This window comes from Megascapheus bottae, chromosome 21 (assembly GCF_031878675.1).
Source record: "Megascapheus bottae isolate mThoBot1 chromosome 21, mThoBot2.hap1, whole genome shotgun sequence".
NCBI lineage: Eukaryota > Metazoa > Chordata > Mammalia > Rodentia > Geomyidae > Megascapheus > Megascapheus bottae.
Window position 1 is genome coordinate 26,947,086 of NC_143529.1, and position 21,073 is coordinate 26,968,158.

Below are 21,073 nucleotides of genomic sequence, written 5' to 3' on the forward strand. Positions count from 1 at the left end.
GTGCTGAACTGTATTCTATTAACAGCAGCCGTAATAAACATCAGTTATTTAAGTACCATCAGTAGGGAAAGTTCAGAACAGAGGAGATTATCCACTAATTATGTACTCCATGTTAAACAGATATTATATGATATTAGAGGCTGGATAGCTTTTGTTATTCACTCAAATATAAAAAGGAAGTACAAAATCCAAGAACTGGCCTTAGGAACGTTGGACAGAATACATGGGTTGTGGAGCTGAAGATTTAAATTTTAGATGCATTAAAAGATAGAGATGTATCTTGGGATTGCAGATGCTGTCTAGACTTACAGCCACTCATTGTGCCCTCTCAGACAACAGAACAAAGAACAGCCCAGAAATGGGGGATTTCTTTCATCAATTACCATTTGATCTTGGCTGAGGTAATCTGTGAATTTAGCCTCTTTTCAATGTTATTTTAAGAGTTTGAAGTTTATGCTTTGTGTCTAATGACCAATGTTAGGGATTTGAAATCACAGAGGAAAACGCAAGGGTTTTTGGCTCTCTACCCCCAAATTCTCCTTTTTATGTACAGTGTTAACAAATGTATTTATTCCTTTTCTACCAGGATCTTTACGCTGTTTTGTTTTGTTTTTGGGGGTTTTTTTTGTTTTTTGTTTTTTGTTTTTTTTTTTCAGGAGAAAAGATCAGAAACAAACACCAGAGGGCTTGCAAACATCGAAAGGGAATGCAAGTGAGAGGGTCATTCTATTTTTAAGTCAGGGTCATGGTGGAAAAGAAGCCTCTGAAAAGCTCAGATTTGGGGGTAACTAGGTATTTTACTTCCTGCAGAACCAAGTCACCTGATTTGTTATTAACAATTAAACTGAGGAGGATGGTTTACCTTCTTCCAGATGGTCTCTGCATAGAAAAGTTCCTATTGGCTTATAGCACTTAGTTTGTTCTACACATACTGGTACATTTTTATTCCCTGGTGAAAGAACTATACTTCTCATGTGTGGTCTGATCTTTTGTTGTAGTTCTGTGTGTGGTGTTGGGGATTAAGCCTATGAAGAATAGAACCAATTTGAGTTATTTTCCTTGCCCTTTGGTTTGCTCACGCTGCCCCTCAAACTCATAATCTATCTACTTCTTCCTTCAGAATGGCTGGGATTACAGATGTGTGCTTCTCTGCCTGTTTTTTTATTTTGTTTTTTGAAAACCCTTTTCAAACTTGCATTTTCAGGCTTTGCAACTTGATCAGCTTCTAGGCCAGTCCTGTGTCCTACTCCAAAAAAGCTGATAAAGTAGAAAATAGGAAAGCACAATCTAACACATCCCTGAATTAACATGTAGTATATCAAAACACAATTGTAGTATTACAGAGCTGTCCTCCTGTGTTTCTTTATATTGAATATTGTTTTCCTTCTAAAACACAACGTCTGCTGACCAGAATGTCTTCTGAGAATACATTTCCTCCCTCTCCTAAAATCTGAGAATCCATTTCGCAAAATTGGCACTTCGGTTATTTCTTTGGTTTTGTTAGAATTTTTTTTTTTTAACCACCATTTGAGGCTTTCATGGGTAACAGGCCCATTGAATCCTTTAAATACTGTAAATGATTAATCCCTTTAAATACTCCAATAATGAGAAAGAAGCCACCCAGGTTGAAAAGGCAGGAATTAAAATGAGTCTCCCTGGCCTGTCACCTCTGATATTTTCCTCCATGCATCATTAAGTAAGCATGGCCAACCTGGAGCTCTCGGTCCCTGTCCTCTTCAAGCTGTTAGGGTTGCGGATGAGTTTGTCCAGCATGTTGACAATCTGCCCGAACTTCGGCCTGTCACTTCTCTCCTTCTGCCAGCAGTCTAGCATCAGCTGGTGGAGTGCAACCGGGCAGTCCATTGGTGGGGGTAGCCGGTACCCTTCTTCGATGGCTTTAATCACCTACGGAAGACAACAGGGTGGCACAGGAGACAGTTAGCTTCCTTCTAGGCTAGCTGTTGTGAGGGGCTCACCCTCCAACTGGCATGGCCATATGTACTTTAGGTTGCCAGCAAGTTGAGCATAGGCAAAGCTCCAATGCCTTCACAGAAACCAAAGCTTGTCCTTACTACTGCTGGCAATAAGAGACAAAAGCTAGCCCAGGTGTTTCACAAATGGCTGACAATGCGTTTGAAAGTCCAAAGAGTGGTTAGCAGGTGTCAGAGCTTTGAATATGGTGCTCAGGTCATGTGGCCCTGTCTAGAGCCCCTTTCCCTCTGCTTTTCAGCATCACCATTCTCACACACTCCAGCAAGAGGCCATCTAGTCAGTGTCCACGATCTCCCAGGGGAACCAGTTCCCTTGGTATCATTTCAGCCCCATGTCCTCTGGCTCAGACAGCAAATGGACCAACAGCAGAACCAGTTAACATACCTATTTTTCTTTTGGAGACTATATCCTCGTTATAAGTTATGAAAAGTGTTAGCAAATTCATTTTAAAAAGAGAAAAAAAGAAAGAAAAAAGGAGAAGGGATAGAAGAAAACAACTTCTTTGGGGGGGTATTTATCTTTTAAAGGAGAGCCTTCTTAAGCTAAAGAAACAAAAGGAATAGGACATGTGACAATTAATTGGAAACAAGACTAATTTTGGTTATTCTTGGTGAATGGGTGCAGCTCCAAGGAGACCAAGATGGGTCACCTTGCCTAATAAGACAAATTCATATTTGCTAATTCTCACATTTTGAATGTGACTTCAGAAGCATCATGCTATTTCCTGACTGGCTTTTTCCTGAGTTCTTTCTCTTTTGGAGAATAAATCTCAGTAAGGCAATACAATTATGACTAAAGGCAAATTGAAAAGGCAAACTGCCGGGGCCAACCGGCAGCAAACCAGGGTTCGCAGATTGGGGTTCCTGAAATCGGGGGCAAGGACTAGCAAGAAATAGAAGAGAGACAGACACACCGGGTCCGGGATGTCCGCAGTCCAGGTAAAGACTGCCGAGACTGCCGCGTTTATTTTCCACTCCCCCTTCTTCCCTCCTCCAGACCCAGGGAACCTCCAGGTGTTACATTCATATGGTAATTCTCAGGTCATTTACATAGAATAGGGCCAGAAAGCAATAAGACAATAAAGCCATCATCTGATGAAAGTCAAGGTACAGTTTGATTCCACTCTGGCTCCCAACAGCAAACTACTTTGAAGTTTCCTGACTTTTCCTAAGAATACTTGCCTAAGAGCATCCTCTGAGATTCTGGAAAAACATATTTGAAGACATTATTATTTTGTGTGTTTGTGGGGGGGGCTCATGGGGCTTCAACTCTGCTTGGGCCCTGTCCCTGAGCTACTACCCTACCCTTGAGCCAAGCCTCCCATTTTCTAGAGGTTAATTGGAGATAAGAGTCTCAATTCCTTTTGTGCCTGGGCTGGCTTTGAATCTTTGGTCCTTGATTTCAGCCTCCTGGGTAGCTAGGATTACAGGCCTGAAACACGCCTGGCTTGAAGACATAATTTTTAAAGATGTTTTAAATCAATCATTTGTGTTTTTGTTTCTTTTGCACTAAAATAACTGCTGCTAGACAAACATTTTCTGTCAAAGCTCTGCTCCTGGCCATGTAGGATTCACCCTGTGTTGGGGTTGTTGACCTTCAGAAAATGGTCTTCAGAACAAAATAGTCAGTCACTTGGCTTCAGCTTCTCAGTCCCAGTTTGGCTGTTGTCTTTTTACTATTGTTTCAGTTTAACAGTCATTTAAAAAAAAAAATAACTCCTAGTATGCTCCCCCCACCAATCTGTCCTGGGAATATTCTTTGTTTTTCTGAGGTAGACCATTCCATTCCATTCCATTCCATGTAATGTCATCCAGTTTATTGTTGGCAATTACACTAGATGAATTTGGTCCTCTGGCTTCTCTTTTTTTTTTTTTTTTCAGATTCCCAGTATTGACTGGTGAGTTGCTGAAAGCAGTTTACATAGAATGTGCCAAGGCAACCTCATGGTCTGTAACCCCTCAGATTTGATTAATACACAGTTTGGAAGATAGCTTATGGATGAATAAAGCCTTATTTTCTCAGTTGAGTGCTTAAATCTTATGGAAGGGGACAATAAAACTAACAAAAGGATTGCTAGGTTGGCTGTGTTTTCAAGTTACTTTCACTCTATTTACTATATGCCAAACAAATTCTGCTCAAGAAAGTCATTTTCCAGAAACATTTCCTATTAATTCTTGTTCTACTCAGAGCCCAAATAGAGACAAATACATTTGAATGATATATCAATATTATTTGTGAGCGAGAAATAGCTTCAGATGTCTTTTCATAGATAAAGCCAGAAAAATGAAAACATAAAACAAGCAAATTGACTTAATATAATATAGAAACTGTCACAATGACAGATTTGAGAATATTTTAGGCAAAGAAACTGATTATCTTTAGATCCTCTGCTCTTAGGAACATCAGGTTATAACTCCCAGTTGAAAGAAAGGCCTAAGTAGTAAACAATTGAATAGGCAAATGTATGCACCACTTTCTCATTTAGGTTGCCTCTGTCCCTCTGAAAGTCACTAATCTAAATCTAATTGTTCCAGAAGGATGATTTCTGAAGGGAGCTACTTGTAAGACCTCATCCAATAACGTATTACACAGCACTCACCTGCACAGTGTTTCTACCATGTAATTATCTTCGTTTATTTTAACAGTTATCTTTCCTGCCATCCTTTAGAGTCTCTTCTTAGTAATTACTGACAATACAATGTCAATATTGTCTTTAATCTGGTTAGTCACAGTACACAATACTTTTTTGCCCAACTAGACCCAGAGTGCCTCAGTTTCTCTATAGCTCTGCATTCTTTAACTGATAGGAAACCTGTTTTCTATTTGAGTGCACCTGGTTCTTTGTTTAATTGTCCAGGCTTTGTGACTTCCTGTTGTTTCATTAGGACAACACAGATGGTCAGGCAACATTTCATGTTGGAAAGTTTTAAAAAGAAGATTTTCCATAATATCGTTCTATTCAATTAGCTGAATTCCTTGCATTTGTAAACATTCTCTGGCCATGTTCTACCTCCCACGTGTATATATAAACTTAGATAGTTTTCAAAGGGTGGAAAATCTGATCAAAATAAAATGGCTCCCTATACCTTTAGAACTTTGCTAACATCTATTATATATTGATCAAATTTTCTGCCTTTTAAAAACTAAGTTTGTCAAGATTAGCTAAAATGTGTTCTAAGAAGACCCCTGATCTTTGTTTTGTTTTTTTGTTCCTCCTCACTGGAGATGTTTGTAATTAAATTCTATTAGTCTGGAATCTTATTAGTGTCATTATTGAATGCTTTTCTGAAATTGCAAGCATCAAGAGAAACTCCCTTACGAACTAGTCCAGATGGTACATTTAAAGGGATGTGCATAATTTACAAGGGGTCATTTAGTGAAGCTTTATTTTAGAGTCCTCACGGGGCAAGCTCTAATTACAACTATGCCAGTTTTGAAATATTCACTAGGTTTTTTTTAATGTCAGTTTTATCACATGCGAAATTTGTTTTTTATAACCTTTGCATTCTCTTAAAATTCAGTTTAATTTTGAGTTAGTGTGGCTTTGAAAGTTCACCACAGAAAAATACAACCATATATTGTAGAGGTGTCTATCTACTCATCTATCTAGCTTTTTTTTTTTCCCCCACACTATCCCATTGGGTTCTGATCTTGAAATTGAAAAGCGCCATTGGTCATATGGTTAGAGCAAGATGGCTAGATGTAGTATTAATGAGGTGACTGGATGTATAAAAAAAATATTGTATCACTTGATTTTCAGTGCTTACTTCTTCATAGGATAATGCTGAACATCCTGAATTTCAATGTGAAGACACATGTTTCAGAACACAGAGACTTACATCTTGATTGGACATATCCCAGTAGGGTCTCTCTCCGTATGACATCACTTCCCACATAACGATTCCATAGCTCCATACATCACTCGCCGATGTGAATTTACGATAGGCAATTGCTTCTGGCGCAGTCCACCGGATAGGAATCTTGCCACCCTGTGAACATTTGAGCAATAAGTTACACCTTAAGTAAGTAGCATCACTGATAAAATATTTTATTTCTGAATGAAGTTACTGCTTGCCAAACAAGATGGCATCAAACCTGAGCTAGCTCTTAAAATAAAAAATATGAGGCTTGTTTATCTCAACTGAATTCTTTCCGGTTGAGACTCTTCTCGTTTTTACTTAATTACTGGGAAGTGGGTAAGTAATCTGTCTATTTCTTAACAGCCTACCTGTTATCTGCTTAGGTGAATTTTATAGAAGAGAGTTAATTTCAGGCTTTGTAAAATATATATGTTATTCAATGATTATCAAAGGATGGATGGCTAACATTTGTTTTGACTTTTTTGCATTATTTCATGAAGCAGCACAAGGACAGAGCTTAATATTGCTTTAGAAATGGCCAGGCATCACTGCTCATGCCTATAATCTTAGTTCCTCGGGAGGCTGAGTCAGGGCAGACAAATACAGGAGACACTTACCACCAATTAACCAACAATATGGCAGAAGTAAGGTTGTGGCTCAAGTGTTAAAAGTGCCAGCCTTCAGCAAAAAAGCTAATAAGCAAGAGAAGAAAGCTCTCATGCTCCTTTCTCCATAGCATTATCCTTCTTCATGTAGTATAGATTCTCATGAGCTAAATATATCTAGAAAATAACTTGCTAAATATAGTAATTTTAACCAAATTTCTGCAAAATATGCTAAAATGGATTTCAGAGAAAGTCAAATATCACATAATAGATCTTATTAATGAACCTAATACAGTAAGACGGAACTTCAATAACTATTTAATATATTTTTTAAATTTCTACTTGTAAATATGCTGAAGTAACAAAATATACTCAAAACTGTAAAATCTTTCCCTTTAAAGCCTCAAATGTCTGCTACTTGATTACCCTCATGCACAAAGTATTTTTAATTGAGTCTCAAATTACCTAGGGTTCCATCTTGGGGAAATTAACTGAACCTGAATTCAAACCCATGAGCTACTCATACTGCCATTATTTACACATCTTCTTCATTTGATTAGGGCTAATAAACAGGTCAATCAAATTGTCCTGGGAATTTTTTTTTATTTATCACTGTTCACTCTGAAAACCCAATGTACTGTGTTCTTAATATCCCTTGCTTACTTACTTAGGATACTATCTGCCTTATTTAAATATATGACCAATGGTTCATCTCTCTCTCTCTCTCCCCCCTCCTCTCTCCCCCATCCCCCAAATATTGTCACCCTAGAAGTCTCATAACTTTTCTCTCTCCAACTACTTTGGCAAATAAAATAAAGATTCCCATTATTCACACTGAAGGCATAAATGAATGGACTTGAAGTTCACTAGAGGATATTTATATATCAGTCAACATTACAACTGATGAAATTAAACAAATCAATCCCATAACCAACCAAACACAAAACCGAAATGTTTAGGATTACATACACAAAGATGAGTGTTAAAAAGAAAAAAAAAAGACGGTAACTGTCTACTTCATGTTGATTAGAACAGTTTCAGTCTTCATAGCCAATAGTAGTTTAATGATTCTGTGCTTATTCCATTAGTATTTTACATTCTGACTGTCAGGCTAACATAACCTACTCATTAACTCTATACTGAATACTCTTAATCCAGGCTTATCTATCAATAGTAAAATGAAGGCCATTAGATACTGGAAAGCATTGCGTACTGTAAATGTTTTATAAATCCTGTATATGCATTAGCAGTAGCTAACTAACTAGAAGCATTTGGCTTTCCTTATTTAGACTAAGGACTTTTCTTTTTCCTAATGAGCCAAAATGAGTCAATCAGAAAATCTCTGGAGAGGCAGTAAAGGGAAAAAGAAAAATTAAACAAGTTAGCAAAAAAAAACACATTTCAGTACAAAAAGCATATGCACAGTAAATGACACTATCTCCTTATTTTCTTAATAATTTGTTATCTGTTGAGTAAATTATTCTTGATAGGTATTTCTAAGCGGTGGTGCCAAGACTGGGGCTTGAATTCAGGGTCTCTTACTCTCATTCAGCTTTGTAAGTCAAGACTGGGTTTAACTCCTTGGGCCTCATCTCCAGTTTCCATTTTTGCTGGAGTCTCTTGGATTTGTCTTCTAGGACTAGCTTTAAACCTCCCGAGTAGCAGGGTTATAGGCATGAGCCTATGAGTGGTGGATTTCGACTCACTTAACTCATTTTCAAAGACATAATTAATTATCATTCAGCCAAGAGAATTCAGAAGGAAAAGAAGCCATTTTGCTTAGTCTGGGCTCTGCAAAGAGTCTCTCTTCTTTGTACTCATACATTGACATGTTGAAACTGAGATTCTTTTCTATAACCACTTAAAGATAATTTTTAAAAAGGTTCATGAATATGAAAAATATGAATTAAAAAAATCAGGAAGGGCTTAGCCTTCAAAGTGAAAGAGAAGCTGTCCTAGTATCAAACAAACTAGAGGCAGAAAAAAAAAATTATCCTTACCCTAGTGGTATAAGCTGCTTCTGGGTCATCCTCCAGCACTCGGGACATACCAAAATCAGATACTTTGCAGACCAAATTGCTGTTTACCAGGATGTTGCGAGCGGCCAAATCTCGATGTACATAGCTCATGTCAGACAAATACTTCATCCCTGACCCAATGCCACGGAGCATGCCCACTAGCTGGATGACGGTAAATCTGCCATCATTCTTCTGCATAGGAAGGAAGCAGAGAGTAATATAATCAGCATTCAGCCACGGTCATTATCAGTAAGCATCTATTACTGAGATCGATTTTTGATCACTGCATCTGGTGTGCGATGAGGCCTCAACATGATTTCTGGTCCTTGCTGAACCAAAGTTACTGACTTTCTAGTAGAAAGAATTCTAGGAGCTGAGTTTGCTTCCTGTGATCGATGGAAATTGGCCAGTTGTAATGAATCTACAGGCTCAAACAATTCCACGATACTAGAATAAATCAAATACTACCTTCCACATCTATGGATTATTTAATAGCCTCAGAAGAAAAAAAAATTCACATCATTCTCTGTATTTCTCCTTCTATTGCTATGTTTGAAAAGTCCATGAGTTCATTCTAACGGGATGAGTCTAAGGAATGGTACTTTTCTCAGTTCTAATATTTACATGGAGGTTTAATATAAAGTCGACACATACCCTGAGGAAAGCATCCAAGGAGCCATTCTCCATATACTCTGTGATGATCATTACTGGTTTACCTAGAGTTTTCAGAAAGAAAAACAAAAACCCTTGATGAGAACGGCAGTTAATGAGATAAAAATGGGCTGTGCACAATTTTACTGCCAAGACACCTGTCTTGTGCGATCTAATTTAATTAAAACAAGCCAAGCTTATGCCTCAGCTGTGGGAAGCTAGGGATGAAATATTCAAAGGACGAGTAGGTTTAGATTCCATCTGGAAAGTTAACCCTTTGGGTGGCTTTATTGACAAGGTCTTTCACAGAAGTGGCCTCTGGTATCTAGGGAGCATGTGAATGGATAATTGCTCTAGCAAGCAACAAGGGAAAACTATGAATGGGCAGACATGATTAAATGTGAAGAAGGGGGGAAAAAAACCCTATGGGGTAATTAATTTATTTTGTCCCCAGAAGAGCCACTTGTGGGATGCTAAGGATGCCAATGGGCCCAGAAACCTCTTTCTTTAATTCTTGAAACTCAAGTTTCAGGGAGTCAGTAGCTATGGCAGACACCTCTTAAAATGCAAGCAGGCAAAGCTAAGTTTCTCGGCCTCTGTCTTGCATTGGCCAGGGTTCTATTCTTTCCTTATCTATAAATGAACTTCTTTTGCTCCTTTTCAAAACCAAGCAAATCCCCAAACCATCACAGAAGGCATTAAGTAAAGTCATTTCATCTGAGACAGATATTTGAATTCACAACTGGAACCATCTTTCTCTCTTCTTTCTAGCAAAGAAATAAAAACGTGTTTTAAGACCCCTGGGCAGTGGGGCTGAGGGGGGAGAAGGGAAGACAGTCTTTTATTTCTGTTTAGTTCTTCTTTTAAGGTGTTTAAAAAATAACCTTTGTTTAATCACTGACAATGAGCCCAAGGTCTGAAATTCTTTCTTTCTGAGGGCTTTCTAGAAAGAAGGAATTGGGAGAATCTGGAGATAGACCGTGGTAATCCTCCAGTTTTGAATCAAGAGGAAAAAGAACTTAAAAAAAAAAAAAAAACTCCATTAAAATTCCTTTGAGTGCAAATTAAATGCCTATTTGATACATTTAAATATTCCCACTTTTATTGCTGTTCTATTGACTGGGAACAGAAGGTAGGCAATTTCCTGCTGAAAGTTCCCAGAAGTGTTCTGGAGTGGAGAAAAAGGAAAGAAAGGCCTTCACCTGAGATAACAAAGTTGAGAACGCTTTGGTATCAGTGAAGTCCAAGTTGTTCTTGAGTGGGGTGTGTGTGTGTGTGTGTGTGTGTGTGTCCTGTCTAGGACAAGTTGCCTTTTAGAGGCAATCATTCTTATATAAAGAAAGAAAGCTGGCAGAAAAAAAAAATGTAGTGATGGTGGTAAAGACTAAAGGATGAACCAAACTCTTTCTAGTCTTCCTCTTTCCTGGAGAGACCAATCGTGGTACCGTCTTCTATTCTTTATCAGTCTAAGCCAGAAGGTCTGAGTTCTCAGACATTTATCCACTACCAGTCTCAGCATAGAACAAATGTGTCTAAGTGAGTTTTAATTACTCTTCCTCAATCAAAACATACTTCATCAACTAATGAAGGAAGGGTGACTCCCATGACTGTGCATTAACACCTGTTTCCATTTTACTAGAGTCTCTGGAGCTTTGAGGAAGAGAAGACCCCAAGCAGTGGGACGACTAGGGAGAATTTAGGATCCTTCCGCCAGTTTAGGAGGTAACTCGGGAAAGTGGTATTAATGAATTCACACTCTGGACTCCACCTTTCCCCCTCACACCTTCCTACGCCCACTCTTGGCACCATCTTTACAGTTTTTCCTACATTCCTGTTTCTGTTTATTAAAACATATCCACTTGCCCAAATCTTTACAAGCTCTGTAAGAGAACTACAGAGGGATGTCTACATCCCCATTAGGTCTTATAAATAAGGGCCAGGCTGGGCTCAGGAATGGAGGACCGCTCCCAGCAAACACGGGGCGCAGAATGTAGGGGGGGACCTGGAGAGAGGAGGGCAGAGAACCCAGACAAGTGTCTCAGGTGGAAATTTTAAATCATTTTAATTCAATGACAACTGAATTATGCAAATGTATCCAGTCATTTATAACAGTTACAGCTGTAATAGCTACAGGTTTTAGAAGCAAGGTGGGATTTTAAAACAAAGATTCCCTGTTTCTTGTCTTTTCTGTAGAAATGCCCTGAAAATCACTACTTGCAGCAGGAAAAACACCCTGAGTGGAACGGTATCTCTCTCCCTCTCTCTCTCTCTCTCTCTCTCTCTCTCTCTCTCTCTCTCCCTCTCCCTCTCCCTCTCCCTCTCCCTCTCCCTCTCCCTCTCTCTCTCTCTCTCTCTCTCTCTCAAGAAAATGAACCTGCGCAAGTATTTAAAGGGAATGTTATCTTTTAATTAAAGTAGTGAGGGGCTGTAGGCAACCCTGAAGGCCACAAGTAACAGAAAAATATTCTGTCTGTAAAACTAATCTTAAAAAGCAAATAGAGCTATTCTATGCTAATTATAGCCTTCACCTAAGGCAGAAAATTATATATCCATGGCACCAAGTTTCCATTTTTGAAGGATTCTCAAGATGAGGATAGATGGACTTTTTAAGACATAATGACACTAGCAAGCTCTTCACAAAGGCGTGTATGTGCATTTTAAAATTTACTGTTAGGCATACTAAGCTTCTCCCATCCAAATAACTTTGTAAGGCAAGTTCCCTGTTCAGCACCATTTTTTTTTTTTTTAACAAAGACGGAACCAGAACAGAAAAACTGAGCCACCAATCCAAGTCACCTGGTTTGCCCCTAGGCTAAGGGTTCTCTCAGTAGGATCTAAAAGAGAGGGCTTTATGGTAAGGAGCTCTTTAGAAATGCAAACTTAGACCCCACCCTAAGTATAATTCACTTCCCCCTTAACCTTAAGAAACTTCTTTTTTTTTTTATTTTACTTTTTATGGGTTGTGGGGCTTGAACTCAGCCTGGGCCACCATCCCTGACCTCTGCAGCTCAAGGTTACTGCCCTGCTCCAAGGCCAGGGTGTTGTCCCTGAGCTCTGCAGCTCAAGGCTACAGCTCTACCCCTGAGCCAAGCCCCACTTCACCTTTTCTAGAGGTTAACTGGAGATAAGATTCTCAGGTTCTTTTGTGCCCAGGCTGGCTTTGATCCTCAGATCTCAGGCTCCTGAGTCACTAGGATTACAGGCGGGAGCTGCCTCGCCCGGCCTAAGACACTTAAGTATATGTAAATTAGATGACACTATTTTCCCTTTTTAGTAATCTCTCATTCTACTCCCAAAGATCTTATATGTTACACCCTACGAATATTTCACCAACAGCTTATTGCTCATTTAGTTTTAAACCCTCTCCACCATCAGTCCAGGCTTTATCTATTGAAGCAGCCATTGTCTCACCTCAAGGCATGAGGTGACCATGCTTTTTATGGACCCTTTAGAAGTCCTGGCCTTACTGCTGACACAGCCCCAGGCTTACAAGATCCTAGCTGGAAGCAGTAGATACTAGAGCTCCTGAAACACAGCCTTCAGCTGTCCTGTCCATGGGGCACTTTCTAAGCCCTTAAAGATGTGCTCAGGTTTGCCAAGTGCATTTGTTGAGCTGTGTCGTGATTTAACTGAATCATGGTCCATAGCCTTAGAGAATACTAATGGACTAAGAAAGGAAGGTTCAACCAGGTGTTCCTGTAAATAGGTATGGAATGACAACAACCATAAATCAGGCAGAGCAGACAAGCAAATCACCCAATATAATAAAGATTTTCCCCCCAGATTCTCTCTGCATCTGGACCTAAAACTTCCATCACAAAGGTGTAGTGAGGCTTTTTGGTGTGTATCTTATGAAAACGTATTTAAATTTTATTTTGCTTCCCATCTGCTTGTGCCTACTCTGTGACAATCTATTTGGCCTAGCAAAGGTTTTGAAAGATAGTATGGCATATCAAAAAAAAAAAATCTGCAACACTGAATTTTCCTAAAATTTCACACAAGCTGCCTGGGAGAGAGGATATCAGCTAAAACCATAGACCCATTGAGAGTTGACTGCAAGATTAATGACTTGTCCTTCGCTGATTTCCTCCTATTAGCAATCAGTGGGTCTGTGCCATCTGTCATTTCCCTAGAAAGAAAATGTGTGTTTAATTTCCCAGTAACTTAGCTTTGAAAAGGGAATGACTTGAATACTTACATTTTGTGACAACACCTTCCAAGTGAATAATGTTGGGGTGGTCAAACTGTCCCATGATGCTGGCTTCACTCAGGAAGTCTCTCCTCTGCTTGTCTGTGTAACCAGCTTTCAGAGTCTTGATAGCTACACAGATCTCTCTCTTGCCTGGTACTTTGAGACGCCCACTACAGACCTCACCAAATTCACCTTTGAAAGTGAAAAAGGAGAATCCATGATGGATCGGAAGCCATTCAAGAGAGAAAGAAATAGCTCACATTCCTTCCGTGCTTAATTACATAAATCATTTCAAGTAATCCTCCTCCACACCCTGAAGTAGGCACAATTAGTGCCATTTTATCAGAGAAAACACATACACTTTTGGAGAAGAAAAACAAAAAGTTGTTGAAAGTGGAATGATGGTAAGAAACAGAGTGAACATTTAAATTAGTCTGACTTCAGTTTTCACATGCTTATTCATTCCATTCATTTCCTGAGAACAAAAAAATGATCACAATTTGTACCAGAGTACTTCAGAGCAAAGCACATTTTATGCTTTGAATATGGTAATCTCATTATATAGTATTTTCATATCTAGATCAATACGAGATCTATTTTCAGATATGTACATTTCTATAATTTACATAAACAGCATCCATCAGCAAAGCAGACTTAGACAGAGACTCGGGCACTTACCAACTCCTATGACTTTTTCAATCTTTATACAGGAGGCATCAATTTCTTTAGCAAATTCTCGCACTGCCTGGTTGGGGTCTTCATATGTAAAGGGATCCACGTAAGTCCTAACACCTAAGTCATCAAGAGGGGATATGTGAACAGGACACTTGGCAGGAACATCCAACACACACAAATCTTAATAGGCGAGAAGCTGGCCTAGCTGTCTGGTCTTAGAAAGTGAAAATGCTTTAAATGCTCTGGTTTTCATTAGTGAGTTAAACAAAGAGTTGTTAGCTGTTTAAGAGGCTCTAGCTCTACTGACTTCCGGGAATGTCTTCACACTTAAAGGACAAGAGTTTAAAAAACAACCCATCCTGTGGACATAAAGTGAAATTTAGAAATTTGGAACGAGTTAACCAAAAACATGGTTGACTTATCAGTGGCTTATAACATGTTGGCACTGGTACTAAGTTCTCCCTCCTGCTTTTCTTTCATCAAATGTTATTAGAACTTTTTTTCACAGGCCTTGTCTACAAAGTACCATGTTTTGCCGAATAACTGAACTGAATAAGTATGTCTAATGACTCACAAGTTTGTTGGGCACTGGTGGCTCATGCCTGTAATCCTAGCTCCTCAGATCTGAGGACTGTGGTTTGGAGCCAGTCTGGGCAGGAAAGTCTATAAGACTTGTTTGTCCAATATACTACCCAGAAAAAAGGCAGAAGTGGCACTGTGGCTCAAGTGGTAGAGGGCTAGCTAGCCTTGAGCACAAAGAGGCTCAGGGACAGAGCCCAGGCCCTGAGTTCAAACCCGAGGATGGACCAACCCCCCCCCCCCAACAATCTACTTAACTTGGCCTTTTGCTATTATTTCCATTTAGTGCATTATTTTTGTCTATAAACATATATACTATGTGAAAAAAAACATTTAAAAAGTATAGTTTCCGAACTATACAATTTCTGTACACTTTTTATATAGAAATTGTCAAACTTTGCAGTAGATAGAGGCTTCTCCCAACTTGTTTTCCTTTACTCCCAACAGTTCTATCCTTCTGTCCCAGGCTAATGTTATCAATGTCTTCGTGTAGATGTTAAGTGGAAGTCTGTTAAAGTTAAAATGTACTTTTTGTTCACATGAGCTTTGCCTCAAATTGCACATGTGGCAATGGCTAAGGTAGAGGCAGTGCAGACACTTCATGCTGTCATTATCTCAGAGTCCTACCCACAATGCTCCAGTGCTCCTTCCCTGATTTAGTCCTCAATTGCTTAAATCATTCTGGAGCTGCTGCTCTGAATTCCTTGAGCTCACTTAGAACATCAACATACCCTACGATCCATTAACAAAAAAAAAGGCATTGAAATCACTAACACCATATCCACAGTGCTATTCAGTGTACTGTAAGGGTTACTATCTTGTTGCTTTTTCTTCTACCACCCCATCTCCAATTTTTAGCTTAGATCAGAAAAGTTACCCATTAAATCTTTAACTTAGCCATTCATTAAGCTACTAGAATTAGTCAGTGTGAGGATAATGAAAAATCTATTAGAATTTTCCATCAGACCTCATCTTTAATTTTGAATCACCTACTGCAGATTGATATCCTTGAATATATTATATAAACACTGGTAGCCATACTAACTTCAGGCATTTCTAAACTAGAAAATATGATACATGCTCTAGAAAGAAAGTTATTTTTCGCCAGGCATTGGTGGCTCATGTTTGTAATCCTAGCTACTCAGGAGGCTGGGATCTGAGAATCACAGTTCGAAGCCAGTCCAGGCAAGAAAGTTATTGACACTTTTATTTCTAATTAACCACCAGAAAACCAGAAGTAGTGCTGTGGCTCAAAGTGGTAGAGTACTAGCCTGGAGCAAAAAAACCTCAGGGACAGAGCTCAGGCCTTTAGTTTAGACTCCATGACCTACAACTACTCTTATCCCCCCATCTCCCTGCAAAAAAAAATTTTTTTTGTTACCTTGATTTAAATGTTTTTCTTCATCTGCTTCTTGTTTGGCTTTACTATATTTACTCCGCCTAGTTAAAGAAATGAAAAACAAAAATAATTTTCCTCTAACACAGAAACAATCACAAAAGCCCTAAGATATAATGGCATAATGTAAGTGAAGCAAATATTCAATATACAGTTTGCAGATAAGATTAGCAAGGAATGAATGTATCACATGGATGACAAGTCTTGGTTTCAAATCCAATGGCAAGAATCCAGAATCTCTGCTCTTAACTACAACTTTAAATACAGAGCAAATATTTTATAGTACAACTATCATTTCAATCACCAGAGAAAACTTACACTATTGAAGACAAGTTTGTTGGCCATTATATATGTGTGTGCATACACACATCTTTCCTTTATACATACATTTATATTTTTAATTAAAATAAGTTGTCATGAGTAATTCTGCCTAAACCAAGTGGAAATAATACTCAATATGTAATAGTAATGAATAGCAAGCCCTCTTACTATAACTACCATGGCCACTACCACAACAGTTCACTCTCATATTCTTGAAACAATGTAGCTGTTGGTTTCTCTTACTATATACAAGCCCTTCAATTACTCATGAACATCTAGGGAGCAAATATTTGCTTGGTACTAAATTCTGTTCCCTAAAATTTTACAGACAACTAGTTTCGAATCATTACTTATCCAGTACAATGGACCATGGCTTTTAGTTTATATTTTGCCCCCCACTTCCCAGAGAGATTTGGTCTTGAATTTGGTTTATTACAAAGTTTGGGGAATTGTAAATCTGCAGTAGATATAAATCTTGAATGAGAAATATATACATCATTTATATAAAGCAGAAAATCAACTCAAGATGAGAGTCAAATATATTAAATCTATACACATGTATATACTTGCGCGTGCGCACACATACACACGTATACACACACACACACACACACACACACACACACACACACACACACACACAGTGCTGGAAAGTGAACCGGAGGTTCTGCATGTGCTAGGCAAATGCCCTAGTACTGATTCATACCCTAGACCTTAAACACATATAAATGTTGACCCAGGACAATGCATATGATAAAAAGCAATTGATAACTCGGTATTGCAGCTCTTCAATTTAGGAGGCTGGAGCTAAATCAGTGAATAAAAAGTGCATTTTTAAAAAAATAACCCAACCTTGTGTTGCCTGAGTCTTAAGGAAAAATTAAGACTCTGTTCAATGAGGAGGTGGAGGCTGCAAGATGAGGTAAGATTTCTCTTGGCCACAGAGTCTGAGATCCTATCAGAATCGAATCCCTCAACTCCTGAACTTTGAATGGGATAGAAAGGCAGAATGACTAGGCAAAAGAGAAAGCTGGAGAGAACCTAAAGAAGCCAGGCAAAGCTACATGAGGGGCCAACTCTCCCTGAGCACATGCGCACAGCGCAGCGTCCCACCCGCCCCCTCTCCCAGTTGTCAACCATGGCATGAACCAGCTCAGTAATCAGACCCTGGCACCCTACAGATGTTCCTCCACGTGGTTAATTCCCTTGCAAATAATAAATACTTTGCACTTTTACATGGCATTTAACTTTTCAAAGTGCTCTCATCACGTACATTATCTCCTCCTCGCACTGTTTGCAAAGCAGGAACCAGCTTTGCAAAAACAGAGACCCCAGTTACCATGGGTAACTGCAGAGTGCATATTTCGGTACCAAATAACAGCCTGTGTTTTCCTTCGCATTTAACTTTTCAAAGGGCCTTCAAATAAGTCTATTATTTTTATTGCATCTTCGCAACAACACTGAAAGGCATCGGGTGGGGAGGCACACACTCATTCCACTGTACCACTGAGAGGACAAGAGCCATCTCCCCTCTCAGAGTACAAGGACTACACAGCTACCATGATCCACTCTGTAATTCACAGGTCCTCTCCTAAAGGAGCAATTACTAGGTGACTAATGAGCAGTAAGTAAGAATACATTTTACATCAGTAAAGTTCCTTAAATGAGATTCAACTACTCATTTTTTAGAAAGTGATGATACTGGGCTTGAAAGGGCCTCATAGCCAGGCCTTGGCCTTTTCACTCAAGGCTGGTGCTTTACCACTTGGGCAACTATTTTCCTTCCAGGTTTGCTGGGGTTAACTGCAAATAAGAGGCTCACAGACTTTTCTGCCTGCACTAGCTTCAAATCAAGATCTTCAGTACCTAAGAGTCCAGTCATGCGTATCTGCACTCAGTAAAATTGCTCTTAAAATCAATAGCTTCAGCAAACCACACAACTTTCTATGAAAGATTGTCCCTCTGATGTCCTCGCTACTCATTCTTTCTTTGCCTTTCTCAAGTAGAAGAATATGAGGTAAACAGCAAGACTAGGTCCACACCAAGGCATGACAGGGTGCGCTAATCAAGGGACTGTGTAATCCGCTAGACCATTTTAGTTCTTTGACATTGATCTCAATTTCTTTCTTTTTGAAGAAGGGGAAAAATGCACAGAGCACAAGGGGGCTCTGGTAACTCCCTCTTCTTTTGGTATGCAGGAGACTGAGTATGGGGTCTTGTGCATGCTTAGCCAAGTGAGCGCCATTCCCAGGCCCTCATCCCCCCCCAACCCCCCCCCCCCCGCCATTCATTGAGCGCCATTCCCAGGCCCTCATCCCCCACCCAACCCCCCCTCCCCCCCGCCGGCATGCACATTGAAATCTTCAGTCTCATGCTGCCCAGGAACATGACATGTTTTATATCAAAAACATTCATTAAAGGTAGCAAAGCCAGAGGAAATACAAATGCCAGGGGCCATTAATTAGAAGTCTTGATTTTCTCTTCCTTTCCTCAGACTTCTCAGCATAAAAAGAGGCTTTGAAAGAGTGATGAAGGTGTCTGTTTTAAAGGTACTTCCTTACTCAGGGTGTTACTTAGGAGAGAGGATCCTACAAGGGTACAGAGAATGCAAAAAGAAAGAAACACAAGGATTATTGTTCAGGGGCTAATTGCAGCCCATTAGCTCTGTAATAATACCTTGAAAACAAAAAGGTCCACGTTCTTCTTGACTTTTGTCGCCTGATGACCCTTTCCTTTCCTTTTGGCTCAAAGGAAGACAATGTGTTTCATTACTATCCTAGGAAAGACCTTAGTTTTAGGATAGCCTGCTTGGAGCAATACAAGAGTCCAAAGAAGAGCTGATATCTGAGGCTGATCACCTGAATGGCAGAAGCAAAGCTTTGTGGAAGAGTTTTCTTAATTACAGAGTTGTAGACAGGCTGACCCAAAGGGGAAGAAGAGGCGTAAGTGGATGAGTAGTCAGTAGGGAACAGGAAACCTTTTCACCGCAAGGGTTCCAGGAAAGGGCCTGACCTGCTTTGCAGGTGAAGCTTTGAAAGAAAGAGTGGACTCTCCCCCTGTCATCCCAGGGCCCTACTAATGAGTATCAACCATCAGAGTTGAGAACAGCCCGAACAATCCAATCAATGTGCTATTTCTGGCACTTGACTATCCAACAAAAACAAACCACAGGACTAGAGCCTGCTTTTATCAAAATATAACTATCATGATCAAGTGGACAGAGTTTGATTGATGGGGTTCACCATTCCAAAACTAATTGGGAAGAGGGAAGTAATTTATTTGGCTAAAGTGAAGATTAAAGGAGATAAGCAACATAAGTAAAAGCTAGACTTCTAGAGGGTCCCTTGCCAGCACTCAACCCCATCGCCTATGAAAATTCCTTGAGGCCTAGCCTTCTTTTTCCCTTTCCTTATATGCTGTTATTGTTCTCACAGTAAGTGATATCTAAATGTTCTTCACCAGTAACATTTTGAAATAGTTGGAATTGAATTGCATTGCGTGTGAGTTGTTTAATAGTGTTCCTGAGGTGCCATCTGCCCCCTAATTGTGTGAATTTACATGACTTCATCAGAGCCAATTTAGGCTAGCATTTAAGTGTTTTCAATCTTATGTGATCATAATATTCCAGGAAGAAAATTAAGGCACAGGGGAAGATAGATATAGGAGGGAAAAGAAACTGTGTTAGCCTTCTGTGAACTATTAGCTCCAAAGTCAAAAATATTAACCTTCAATAAGAAAACAAAAGTCACAAACTCTGACTTTGTACTGGGTATTAAGACTTGTCATTCACCTATGAACCCCCAGATTTCCAAGACCTGATATATGTATCTAAATTATGCCATTACTTAAGGACCAAGAATCACAACAAATCAGAGAAAGGCTGGATAAGTGGGACTGCATTAAACTGCAGAGCTTTTGTATGGCAAAGGACATAGCTAGTAAATTAATTAGGAAGCCTACAGAGTGGGAGAAGATCTTCACCAACCAAACAACGGACAAAGGCATAATATCTAAAATATATCAACAACTCAAAAAATTGAATCACTCCAAAACTAACCTCCAAAGTAACAACCATCCCATTAAAAAATGGGCCAAAGACTTCAAGAGAGTCTTCTCTGAAGAAGAAACAAAAATGGCCTATAGACACATGAAGAAATGCTCAACATCTCTGGTCATAAAAGAAATGCAAATCAAAACAACTCTAAGATTCCACCTCACTCCAGTTAGAATGGCCAGGATCAGGAAAACAAATAATAACAGATGCTAGAGGGGATGTGGCCAGGAGGGATCACTACTATACTGTTGGTGGGAGTGCAAACTCATTCAACCATTATGGAAAGCAGTGTGGCAGTGCCTCAAAAGGCTAAACATAGAACTCCCCTATGACCCAGCAATTCCACTACTTGGCATTTACCCAATCATCCAGAAACAAGGGCATACTAAATCCACTAGCACAACAATGTTCATTGCAGCACTATTCACCATAGCAAAGATATGGAACCAACCTAGATGTCCCTCAGTTGATGAGTAGATCAACAAGATGTGTATTTGTACACAATGGAATTCTATGCTGCTGTCAGAAAGAACGACATCATCCCATTTGTTAGGAAATGGAAAGACTTAGAAAAGATCATATTAAGTGAAGTAAGCCAGACTCAAAGGAACTTAGGCTCAATGGTTTCCCTCATTTGTCATAATCAGTAGAAACCTTGTGCTCTACTAGCAGAGATCTGCAATAGAGCAAAATCTTGATATATAAGGCCATATAGTATGAAGCTAATTGA

At 39.4% G+C, this 21,073-nt stretch overlaps 1 protein-coding gene across 1 annotated transcript in view; it reads right to left on the reverse strand.

The window, feature by feature from the left end:
• Epha4 (EPH receptor A4) overlaps positions 1–21,073 on the reverse strand; it is a 147,560-nt gene that overhangs the window by 11,838 nt on the left and 114,649 nt on the right. Inside the window, exons 9-15 of the mRNA XM_090354898.1 lie at positions 15,954–16,012; positions 13,997–14,110; positions 13,325–13,510; positions 9,130–9,191; positions 8,458–8,667; positions 5,832–5,981; positions 1,712–1,905 (exon numbers count right to left, since the gene is read on the reverse strand). Coding sequence (XP_090211024.1) covers positions 1,712–1,905; positions 5,832–5,981; positions 8,458–8,667; positions 9,130–9,191; positions 13,325–13,510; positions 13,997–14,110; positions 15,954–16,012 — 975 coding nt within the window. The remainder of the gene's footprint in view (positions 1–1,711; positions 1,906–5,831; positions 5,982–8,457; positions 8,668–9,129; positions 9,192–13,324; positions 13,511–13,996; positions 14,111–15,953; positions 16,013–21,073) is intronic.